This window comes from Aspergillus multicolor (assembly GCF_047715735.1).
Source record: "Aspergillus multicolor strain CBS 133.54 unplaced genomic scaffold BDW74scaffold_2, whole genome shotgun sequence".
NCBI classification, from domain to species: Eukaryota; Fungi; Ascomycota; class Eurotiomycetes; order Eurotiales; family Aspergillaceae; genus Aspergillus; species Aspergillus multicolor.
The window spans coordinates 1335914-1348107 of NW_027395953.1; the positions used below are offsets into that span (position 1 = coordinate 1335914).

The window sequence follows — 12194 nt, forward strand, 5'->3', positions numbered from 1 at the left end:
ATACTCTTGTTCTACGCAGTCTTTCGTTCCTGCGGGTGTTCTTCCGTTCCATGAAATGAAAATTCATTAGCTAACTATGCTATGATGCCGTCCGTGACTTGCGTCGTCATGTCTTGTTCTAGATCCACTATCCATAATGCATAAAATAAAAGAGATGAGGAATAATCAATGGAAGCCCAGCTGGCTTTAGCCAGTAATAAGGTAGCAAAAAAACCTGGGTATCAATATATGGAAGCCAGACCCAACCAAGCCCAACCAAACCGACCCATTGAAAACGTAAACAAAAGCAAATAAATCATTTGAAGAGGCTGCGGTATTCTCTCATCCGCCCCTCCTGAACCTCGGCCTTGTCCAGCTTGCCGCGGTTCAAGCTCATATCAGCCAGCTGCTGCTTCTTCTTCGCCAGCTCGGCGATCTTCTCCTCAATGCTGTCTTTCATGAGGAACTGCACGGTCGTGACTTCGCGTGTTTGGCCCAATCGATGCACACGGTCAATAGCCTGCGCCACGGCTGCTGGGTTATATTGCGGCTCCATAATATATACGTGCGAGGCAGACGTGAGGTTGAGGCCAACACCACCAGCTCCGATGGTCGCTAGGAGGATCGTTATGTTGTTGTCATCGCGGAACCTATCAAGCGCTTTGTTGCGTGCTGGCAGGCTCATTGTTCCGTCGAGCCGTGTGTATCCTATCAAGCCCTCCTTTTCGAGAGCGATCTCGATAAGATCAAGGTGGGATGTCCAGGCCGAGAAAACAACACTCTTGAGAGGGGGTTCACCCTCTGGCAGCTGTGCACTTTCCTCTGCCGTCGCGAGGAGATGTGATAGAAGTGCTTTGGTTTTTGTGTGTGGACCTTCGTACTCGCCTAGGATTTTGGCTTTTTTGGGTCCGGTCTTTGCTCGTGCCTGTTCCATCAGGTAATCCTGTAAACCCGTTGCTGTAATTGTCGAATATGATGCGGCGATCCAGCCCTCGCAAACATCGCACCTGATGTCGAAAGACCCCTGACCTCCCACTTGATTATCAAAAGCCTGTTTTCTACTAGAGAAGCACTCAGGGCAGAGGGCATCATAGCAAGGCAGTATAAATGCCATGGTGTCGTTTTTTCCCGGGCCGCTAGATCCGTTTGTGTCCGCATTTGGCTCCTCCAAACGTTTACTACATATGGCACACACATCTGCGGATGACTCTTGCATCAGGGTAAACATCCCATATGCTTTCTTATCGGCTGCGATGGCGTCGGCGCTGGGTTCCTCTTCAAGATCAATGGCATCATGAACGTTCAGACCTTTGATTCGCGCTCGCTCATTGCTGTCCAGCAGCTCCTTGCCGTGTGCGCTGACTTGGCGGAGAATCATCATGGCCTTTAGAATGTGATGGTACATGCGACCCTTAATATGGCTCTTGTCCTCTCCTGCAATCACTCTCATCATGACATTCGACTCCTTGCGGAAGAACTCATGTAGTTGTGCCTCTGTATCGCTGAACTCAAGTATCACAATCTTATCCTGTCGCGCCGGCAAATCAATCTTGTCCTTGACTCGTCGGAGGGTAAAGGAGTCAACTAGCACGCGTAGGCTTGCGATAACAGTCGCATCGCCTGTCTTAAACCGGCTAAGAATGTGCATGTTGAAACGACTCTTGTCCTCGTATGGATAAAGTCCCAGAAACCTCGTTACCGAGAACAAATCATCTAAGCGGTTTTGAATGGGCGTCCCAGTCACTGACCAGCGGCGCTGGGCGCTTAACTTGAAGATTGCCTGAGTCTGGGCCGCGCTTTGCTCCCGAATAGTATGTGCTTCATCCAAGACGATGCGAAACATGTTCATTTTTGTTAGTGGGCTAGTTCCTGCTCGCTTCGAGCCGCGGCCAGAGAGCTCGCTCAGGACAATGCTATATGTTGTGATAACCAAGTCATACTTGGACAATTCATCCACGCTCGTAGTTCGAGAGGAGCCGTGGAAAACATACCAAGTGACCGAACCCTTTCGCAAGTGCTCTTTGATTTGCGAGACCCAGTTGTTAACTGTACTGAGAGGCACCACAAGAAGAGTAGTTTTCGTGTTTCGAATGCCAGGTTGGCTCTTCACCAATTCGGGTGGTGGAATCATCCTCACCCACTCACTGGCTTGCTCGAGTGAGGAGACAACCAAAGACAAGATACTCAGCGTCTTGCCCAAACCCATCATGTCGGCCAAAAGCCCACCCAAGCTTTGCGGCGGCTCTTCATCAAGGATAGTACCGCTGATGATCTCGCGGAACTTCTTGGCCCCGTTGGACTTGTATTCACGCCTCCAGAGGGAGTTATTATCCTCCTCGTTGGGTCCAAACTTTCGCGGACTCTCCTTCTCCGTCATAAACCACAAAGCTTGCTTCTGATGCCGGAGGAGCGGCGTTGTGACAAGCGCCGGGGGCTCCATTTCAGGAAGGTTGTCGGCACTCTGAAGCTGATCAAACATTTTCATGACGGCATCGGTCACTTCTTCAGCAGACCTGACTTCATAATTTACTCCATTCCGATTTCGTGGCGCTCCCGTGGGTGCATAATTCGGCTGCAGGCGTCTTCTTTCAGCGTGGGGATTAAAGACAGGAACTCCTTGCTCTACTGAGAACGGCGTGGAGAGCCAGATATTGTGCTGGCTAAGGTAGTTGCCGACCTTCTCTGCATCCTGACGAAAGCCGTATAAGTTGATCGAGGCCCGGAAGTTCGACGAACAGGGTGCCCAGGGCACCTCGTCTGGCATTTTCTTTCGATAATCGAGACGGGCAGTAACATCAACTTTAAGAGCCGGAGAATCAAGGAGTGGTACAATTACGGCAGCGGTCTTCGAATCGACGGTGCCGAAAATCTGCTCATGGGGATCAGAAACTTCAATCCGGCAGTGGCCCTGTCCCACTTGTCTATGTACTCCAAGCTTCATGGAGGGCCAATGTGCCACGTCTCCGAGAATCGTTTGCGGTGCAGGCTTGGGAATTAGCGACGCCTGAATCGTGGCGTTTTCCAACTTTCCATAACATACTCTCTGCACGCTGAGGTTGTTGGAGCCGGTCACTTGAAGGTCGTCGTCATCGTTGCTTCCCGAGACATCTTATATCAACCCATTAGCATGTAGTTTGAGAATCCAGCACTCGACTTCTTACCAAGAGTCAGGTCAACGACATCTGGGGTAATCGCGGTGGAGCTCCCCGTATCCCCGCCATCCTCTTTCATGTATTCCCCCAGGCCGCTGTTCCCCACAATGGGTCCTCGTTTCGCTTTCTCAGGTTTCTCGTGATCCGTTTTGACTCGCTTGTACGGAGAGCCCATTCGCCGCTCTACCCCGTACATATCTTCAATAAGACTTCTATGTCTCGAGTCCGTATCGTCGCTGAGCTCCACGACATCGGCGTTCCGCTTGCCGTCACTGAATTCCACATCCGAAGTGCTCGTAAACTGCACATCCAAGTCCGGCGTCGCGTATGTAGAGGAATTGGGGGAACCGTTCGTACTCGTCGATCCAGCCGACGAGGGGTATTGCGACAGCGAGCCGCTTGGGCGATTGGCGGAGGGTACACGTTGGGGACTTAGTAGGCGATTCGCAAGAGCCGTGCCTGGTGGCGCTATGGATGAGGCGACGCCGCGCTGCTGGCTGTTTGCGCTCTGTTGACCTGCTACTTCGTCAAGTCAGCTTTCTGCTTCCAAGCCACCAGGGTCTTCGCGTAGTGTGAGTGACCGTCTGTACGACAGCTCACTGAAAGTGGGGGTAATATTTTAGAACTTGCGACCAGTGCCTGGATCGCATCTGGGCTCTGGTAAGGATGAGATAAGATCTGAAGTGTTACCATTTTTCTGTAGTTGTTTCTTGTATGCCCGCGGATTGAGGAGCATATGTGCGTGGGATGCCATGGCGCCTCCACGCTGCAGACACGAAATGATAACAAAGTCGTGGCTTGTAGGTAAAGAGAAGTGCCGAGGCAGTAGAGAGCGGGTCGAAGAATATGATGTATCCAAAGAACTTGAAGACGATAGAGCGTGGGGTGCATGCGTTCTTATCGGAAGGGATAGGACCCGACTCGATAATGGTGGAGAATGACGGAGCGGCAAAGAAAGAGAAGCGATTTATGCGCCAAAGCTCTATCGCGAGAATACAAAGAGAGGGGACAAGAAGGCGAGAAGCGTAAAGGAGAAATGCTAGCTGGAATGAGCAAGAATAAGAAGAGAGAGAAGATGAGGTCAAAAAGATGAGGTCGCGAGAGAGAAGAGAGAATGATGGCGGCCAAGACCAGATCCCGATAGGCAAGTGAGATAAGATAGACGAGGCCACTAACTAGTATGTACTATGAGCCGCGGCTCATTCTGACCTCACCTTACACCAAGTTTTATTCTGGAATCGCTTGGGAGTGGTTTCACAGGATGATGCCATTTCCTCCGGGGATCATGATTATTAGTAGGGAGCTAGCTATATGTCTATATACAATACAACATCAGGGTAGTATTTCTCAACCAAAGCCATTCCTAGCAGTTAAAGACTCCTCATGCCTGTTTGCCGTAACAAGGACGCTAAATGAAAACGAGATGAAGGTATAAAGTCATGATGTCGGTAGCCTCAGTGGTTGGGGAAGATCAGGTGAGAATAAGGAGGAACGGAGTCATGCAAGGGGAAGATATCTTGCGCGGAATATAGCAACCACAACACCCAAAAGATGTTCGGAGGAGCAAGGTCAGAGTGCTAGCACCAGGTAAAAACAGGGTTTTTGCTCTTGACAGCCTCTATTCGTTCGACGATTACTTTGCGCTGGTTGCCTTCCATGCCCTCAGCCGCCGCATAGCCGAGGTCGCCCTCGAGATCGTCGCTGCTCCATATCAGGCGGGCCCCGCGTGCACTCGAAACGGAGTTGTGCTTCTGATGTTTGTTCCCAGGGCGCGGGGGAAGTGACGGCCAATTTCGGTCTCCATTCCTCTTAGGACTGAGTCCATCGGCACTGTCGCGACTGAATCCATAATCAGTAGAGCTAGCAGTCGGCGGCCGCCCGGAATCCCGAGAAGTCCGGCCACGAGAAAGCTCGAACCGATTCGGGTTTGGCAGTTCACTGGGAGGTGATGGGAATCCCATCAAGTCCTGATCGGCCATGGACATGGCGGCGCCAATGTCCATTTCTTCGTTGTCAGGGTCGTAGCGGTCGTCATAACTTCTGATTTTACGTCGCTGGGCTTCCGTTGACGGTCCGCGAAGAGGAATAGCAACCGGGACATCCACCAGGTCGTCCCAGACACAAACGCGGGTTCTCCGTGTAAGCTCAAGCGGACCGTGATCCGCATGCTTCAATGTTTCCACGACGTTCCACGCCTGACCTTTCATGACCGCAATCTGCCTCGCAAACATGCTCTCTTTGAAATCGTCGTCCTGTGAGAACACTCGTCGCAAGGCCATTTGTGTGCCGCTCCACCAAGCAGTTGAGGTCAGAAGCGGTAGGAAGTGGTCTCGAGTTTTCTGAGAGAACGGCTGTCCGATGAGGGAGACTGGCAGAAACAGCCAGCCGAATGGGAAGCTTCGCCACTACAGATCTGTTAGCATAATACTATCCTACCGCGAGTGAAAAGGAACGTACGGCATCAGGGTGCTTCCATGGCCATGACAAACTATTGTCAATGGCACCAATTTGAATAGTAGCTTGGGGCTCTTGTGAGTTTAAAGGAGTTCCTGTACGGCTCACAGCCTGCATTGTCTCGTGTCGTCGATATGGGTATGATGGCGAGGTTGCTTTGTCCGAGTTGACTGAAACCGGTCGTGGAGGTACCAAATAATCGTCATCGTCCTGTGGGTATTCATTTTGCTTGGGCGGCTCCGCAACTATTGATACGTCCTCCGTCTTCCAATCGATCTTGATCATCCAGTTATCCAGACCACGGTCCGTGTTCCGCATGATATAATCCAGAATAACCAATTTCTCCAATTCTTCCCGAAATGATTGTTTAAGATTCTCTGTCCAGTAGAACTGTCGCTCTCCGTTTTCCTGTTGTGGGGACGGCGTGCGCGTCTGAACATCGTCATCGTCTTCGGCCTCATCTTCGTCATCAGATTGCACCCCTGACGGCCGGCAAGCCTCATTCCAGGGGCGCTTTTTGCGTTTCGGGGCGTCTTGGGCACGGAAACCCGTGTTTGTCTGATCGGGCCATGGATGCTCCCTCAGGAAAAGATTGGCATCCCTGTAACCTTTGAGGAAGACCTGGAAACTGCCCGCTTTTGGAGGAAGCGCTTTTTTGCCCATCCAAGCTTTTCTTCGGTCCCAAAAATCATAAAAGAACGATTTCGACGACAGCCATACAATATCAGTGTAAGGGACCATGTTGGTTCGGAGACGAGAGTCAAGCACATAAGCGGCAGCTTCCGAGACGTAGGACAGGTTGGGAATCAGGCAAGCGCGTCCGAAAAAGCAAGGGAATAGGTTGCGATGGATCCATTTAGTCCATTTCGGGTTGCGGGATGCATAAGGCTCTTCATCTTTGGGTTTGAAGACTCCGACGACCTTGCCTTCGCTATTTCGGGCAAAGTAACTGCCCGAGCTTCCCTGAGAGATCATTCGTGGGTGAACGCCGAGCTCTATGGCCAACCGCACGCTCTCCACAACTTCCTCGAACCCTTCCCGCGCTGCCCGCGTAGCTTGTTCAGCCTCCTCCGAGTCCAGCTCTTCCGCCGTTATAGGCTGAACGCCATTGGGCGGTTGGAAAACGGAGTGGTAAATCTCCAGCTTCTCTTCCTCGAGTGTCTTTCCCTTCACGCGATGAATTTTGAATTTTGAGGCGAACTCCTCCGCCCAGCGCTCTAGGCGTGCATTGATCGCTTTGATATCCACGGCTGAATTCCGCCGTCCTCGGCGGTGCTGTACGCTCGATCTCCGTCGGTATTCGGGTGGTGTTGTTGGGCCTCCTGGGGGTATAGACCCCCGGCCTCGAGTTGAGATAGGTTCATATTGTGTGCCGTAGGGATTGATTGTGCTGGAAGTATGGTACAAGTCATCGTCGTCCGAATATTCGTAGGGGTCGTTATTTCTATCCTCTTCCTCCTGTGCCAAACGGGCATAACCAGACGTCGCGGGTCGATTGTTCTTCGGCATGGTTCTATCGAATAAAAAAAAGATAAATTCAAAAAAGGGTTTAAATGAAAGGCGAGAAGACGAAGCCGGGGATTAGGAGAGAAAAAGGAAATAAACGGCAATTCTTCAAGGCATTACCGGAGCTGCGTTGGAATCCGGGGTAAAAAGGGGATAGACCAGGCGGACGTAACGTAGGAACGAAGAAAGCGACAGATGGTGAAAATGCTGGAGACAATTTATCAACAGAAAATAAAAGTAGAAGTTAAGGCAGGCTCCGTCATCTATTCGTGGTCGTAAGGGTCTGTCTGCAGAAGTCCGGCCAGCTGGAGCAAGCAAGAGGCGAGAACCCGGCCACGTCCACGTCTCTATGAAGGACTGCCAGTCTGCGGCCTCGAGTGGAAACGGTAGCAGCCAACGTTACCATGCGATACTGTATTGAAGCTCTATAAGCATAGCGAGTGGTTTAGCGCGATATTACCAATACGGGTCCGTCGCACCGCCACATCTCATCTTCAGCACTCCACCAGAGCTTCGTCCCTGCGCCAGGCAACTCGACTTTAATGATTTCTAGCCCCTGAAACGATCTTCGCTTGAGTACGTGTCGAATCTGAAAATTGCTATCTCATGTTACTTCGGCAGTCTATCGGCTACGTAGTATGAGGTCTGACGGTTCAATTACGTATCTGTCCAGTGCCTGCTGCTGTGTCAGGGTCTTGCAGTCAACGGCCCTATTCTCAGTGGATGGACAACGGTAGCATGTCATCAATACCGAATCCTATTGGAGCAACAAGGCCTAGTATTAAGCAGTCTGTTCAACCATGAAACCAGAGAAGAAGCGGTCCACCGCGTCATAGTCCTCCAATGGACCTACATAGGAGACGTGTTGGTCCGGCCGCAGGAGAACGAGGCACCCTTTCTCCGGATCGATCTTGCAAGTCTCATACAACTTTCCATGACCTTCATGATAGGAGACGTCGTCCACAAATATCTTATCGTAATCCCAGCCATCAATTTCATCGTACGGGTGGAACACGTCGGGAAAATCAAAGATGTCCACCAGGCTGGGTGGTCCTGCATGCACCGTGAGAACCTCGATGACGGAGTCATACCACGACCCCGTTGGCTTATAGCGCTGCAGGAACGACTTCTGCCCGCTGCGGCTCCTAGTTGCCTAATCCTCTCCATCTGGGATGACTTGGTCACGTCGCCGGCAAACACAAGGACACGCCAGCGCCCATCACTGGGGAGTCGCTCTTGAAGATGCCAGGGCCGCGCATCGGCCTGGCTTAGGATCTTCACACTGGGAACTCTTTTGCCAGGCTTGATATCTGGTGCTAGTTCTGGCATGCTAAGAACGGAATCTAATTCTGTTTCTTCTGCGACGATGACGCTGGGGCAGTAGTCCACCGCTGTCAGAAAGCATTAGAGGGCTTCGCCACAAAGAAAGCAAGATCACGTACCGATACCGCTAGCGAACAATCTACCTTTTTTGACTGCATCTTTGAATACGTCCATGCTGATTCCTTCCTCGTTCATAATGTCACGGGCAGGGCGGCCTGAAAATAGTCGAGAATATCGGCTGTCAAACGCAATGAGATCTTGAGCGATCTTTCTTCTCTCCGACTCATATGTTCTGAGGATGGAACGACTAGCGAGCCCCTTGACGACACTGGCTACTTTCCATCCAAGGTTATATGCTGTTCAATGGCAGTCAGTCAGCTTGCTCTGCTGTATCTGGGCACCATTACGTACAGTCTTGCATGCTCACATTCATGCCCTGGCCGGCTTTAGGGCTACACGAAATAAGCAATCTACCACAGATCCGCTTCAATCTCATAGAAGCTAAACTGACCTATGTGTATGCACAGCATCACCCGCAAGAAAGATGCGTTCGTGGGCGGAGAATTGTGTAGCCACGCGCTGTCCGATCTGGTAAGCTGTCCACCAGTCCAGACTGCCGCATGTAATACCATACGGCGCCATAATCTTCTGAGCAGCGCGCTAAATTACGTCGGGGTTAATTTTGGATCGATCGGCTTTTTTGCCGCCATTATATGCCCTTGTCGTCAGCTGGATGTACAACCGCACGATCTTATTCTCCCGAGGAATGACCATGATGCTACCCGAATCAGCAGAGTGAATAGCACATCGCATGCGGATATCGGGGAAATCTGTTATTGGAACCATGTCCAGAACGCCCCAAACATAGTCGGTGGACTCTCCCTCGAGAGTAAATCCAAGCTGCTGCCTCACCCATGAGTGTGCGCCGTCCGCACCAAGCATATACTTGGCATTTACAGTTTCCACGGTGTCGACATGTGCATTTAGCACGCTGGCCTGATTGAGGTTTTCCGTGTCGCCCACGGAGAGTATCTCTCTATTAGTCGAGTCATCAACAGCTGTACCCGTCTGCTGAAGGGCAGATTCAGCTTTGGAGAGATGGCGCAAATGTACGGTAATCGGATACGCATCTGAGGACTCGACGAGGGACACATCGAACTCCAGCTTTGTTGGCAATACACAGCGTTCCACGCGAATATCACTGCGACCCTCTAAAACATCAAGGAAGAAGTCCTCAATTTTTCCCTGATGAAGGACTACCTGTTGGAACCGACTGATCCCAGGTGTCGTATCGGGAATTCGAGCATTGCGGCGGATCTTTCCGTCAGAGTCGGGATTCCAGGGACAAACTTCGAGCAAGTGGTTTGCCTCCTTCCAAACACGGTCACCAATACCAAAAGAGTAAAAGATCTCCAAGGTGCGACACTGCAGGCCGTCCGCCTGGCCAGTAAAGACCTAGATTGGTATCAAAATCTTGAACTTGACCGAGGTCTAATAGACAAATTCTAACCGACCTTGGTTCCTTTTTGATCAACTATTCGAGTTCTCACTCCACACCTTGCTAACCAGGCTGCCATCATCAGACCAGCAGGGCCGGCGCCAACAATGAGCACGTCGACATAGGAAACAGCCCCGTCGATAGGTATTTCAGTCAACTTTGCCGCACCAGGGCCAGCTTTGTACATTTATGTGTCACAGAAACGAAGGCCGTGCTCCGTCTGAGGTCAAGGAGCCGTGGGCGAACCTTGACTTTATACCTTGAGATCATCGCTACAAAGACAGCTCCTAAGCCACAGCTTACTCGGAGCGGAGCTTATTCCATTCTTATTCATGCCGCCGCTCTCATGGTGGTCACCTAAAACGTCTCCTCTTTAGGTTCCAGGGTCACTCCACTTTGTTTTTGCCGGGCAGCCCTGCGTTGGGGAACCCATATAACAGAGTTGGGTACTCCCCTGAGAGATTAGAGTTTCAGCGGTAGCATCAGCGGCAGGGCGTACTTGAAAGGATTCGGAGAGGCCTTTGTCCTTGCACACGGATTGCTCTCATCGTCCTGATGTGCTCACATACGCCATACCAGCCCTAGGCCAACTAAAGGCGTACTGCCATTAGCACGTTCATGGTAAGTACTAGATATTCAGGGTTGTAGTTGGGCATTCTGCCTTGTATTTTGCGAAATGCCCGATTTATCTCACATCAATTCCGTGAGGTGGTCCACAATTTACTTCGAAGGATTTAACTTGACACCGTGGACCACAGCTGCGACTGAGCCTTACTGGCGATTACCAGCTTTGAGTACTAACGCCAGAACGGCGATGTTAACTGCGGCAATTGGGTTGCGCCAGCGCTATGGTGCCTGCACGTCCAGTACGCAGACGGTTTCCGCGGGTCCATAGTAACCATAGTGCCCTTGCAAATCATCGACTCAAAGCGCAATGGACTTTCAGTCCAACCACCTTAGCCTCGATCCCATGGCGCAACCTACAACCTAACGTGAGGTTACTCTAGGAAACTGGAAGTTCAAGAAGCAACCGATATTAAACCAGGCTGTCTGCTGGGCCACTCATGGTTCACCTTTTCACCCAGATCGAACGCCTTGCCTTTTTATCGGACAGGATGCATGGCCGTATGCAAGGCACAGGCCGTGAGCTGATCCCAGCGTGGTAGAACGAATGCTTGTCGAGAGGCTCAGGTAAGCAGAGGTCCATGAGTGTATCGAGCGTTGTCCGGTAAATAGGTAGATCACGGACTATCTGGTAGCTGTACCATTGCATTGCCAATGTCAAGAGAGAAAGAACATCTTCATTGTCCGGGGCTGTAGAGGGAAAGAGTGCCAAGAGACAGACCAATAATGATCGATAGTCTCCGGTAGCAGCCCCGATAGTGATATCCTTTGACAAGCCCTCTTATCGTCCCATCTCGTCTCCGATATCGTTTTTAATGTCATTACCTTAATTGTCCTTTTCTTCACTTCCATCTGGGACTTTCTGGCCTCACCTTTGCTTGTATCCGCAGGATTGTAACTGCACCACAGGCTGCTCAGACTCCTGGCTCTTCCCTACGGTACCCTATCTCTGTCTACCGGCCTCTCCAGATCTTCCGCTCTTTATCCTAACAACTCCGGACTGCGCACGAGAACGCAGCGCTCTTACTTCGTCTTGTCTTTTTGGTTCATTCTTCAAAAGCATTTCCCTTTTGCCTTTATTGGATTCCAACCCGCGCACGAAATCTCGAGGACATTCCACTTCGCCCTCCCTTTCTACGTGGCTGGCCCCCCTCGCAACAGAAACGAGATCTTCCGTCCCCCTCCCCATCGCCTTATGCCACGCGTCGAGAACAGGGTCAATTGACTTTGAGAGTACCTTTATTTGGTCAACGAAGGCCAAGTTTATAGCAGCTTACCTGCCACGACCTCCATTGTGGCTTCGCTTCTATTCCGGGCGTCGCCCATCGACCCGGCCCTTCGCCATCCATCGCCTTCGAACGACCAATCGAGCGACCTTGCCTATAACCCTTCGTCCTCGTCCATTGAGAGCCAGTCGGCAATCGATAACGTACAGGGGATCTCTTCCGCGTCCTCGCAGTATTCCAACGCGCTCCCGGATCTTGCCTCGAGCTCTCTAGATAAAAGTCCTGAGGAGGGGTTGAACGGTGCCAGTGCGTTTCCGAGCTCTCTTGGGCCATCGCTTCCTGGTCTCTCCGTTCTGGCATCTGTCGCGTCTGCGCCGACTTCGAATTTACGGTGCGTATGCTACTCCGGTCCGACTCGACCGCGGTAATCGC

At 51.4% G+C, this 12194-nt stretch overlaps 2 protein-coding genes across 2 annotated transcripts; both read right to left on the reverse strand.

Annotated features, from left to right (window-relative positions):
* Positions 1 to 46: 46 nt before the first annotated feature.
* Positions 47 to 7094, reverse strand: BDW74DRAFT_186314 (uncharacterized protein; the record flags this gene model as incomplete). The annotated part of the gene is made up of 5 exons (XM_073731239.1): positions 47 to 3087; positions 3141 to 3647; positions 3687 to 3730; positions 4716 to 5536; positions 5589 to 7094. The coding sequence occupies 5 exons, from the start codon at positions 7092 to 7094 to the stop codon at positions 296 to 298; spliced, it is 5670 nt and encodes a 1889-aa protein (XP_073588794.1). The 3' UTR covers positions 47 to 295.
* Positions 7095 to 7660: 566 nt separating this feature from the next.
* On the reverse strand, positions 7661 to 10099 carry BDW74DRAFT_186316 (putative FAD monooxygenase; the record flags this gene model as incomplete). The annotated part of the gene is made up of 7 exons (XM_073731240.1): positions 7661 to 8227; positions 8269 to 8482; positions 8534 to 8770; positions 8826 to 8866; positions 8926 to 9074; positions 9162 to 9869; positions 9929 to 10099. The coding sequence occupies 7 exons, from the start codon at positions 10097 to 10099 to the stop codon at positions 7873 to 7875; spliced, it is 1875 nt and encodes a 624-aa protein (XP_073588795.1). The 3' UTR covers positions 7661 to 7872.
* Positions 10100 to 12194: the final 2095 nt, after the last annotated feature.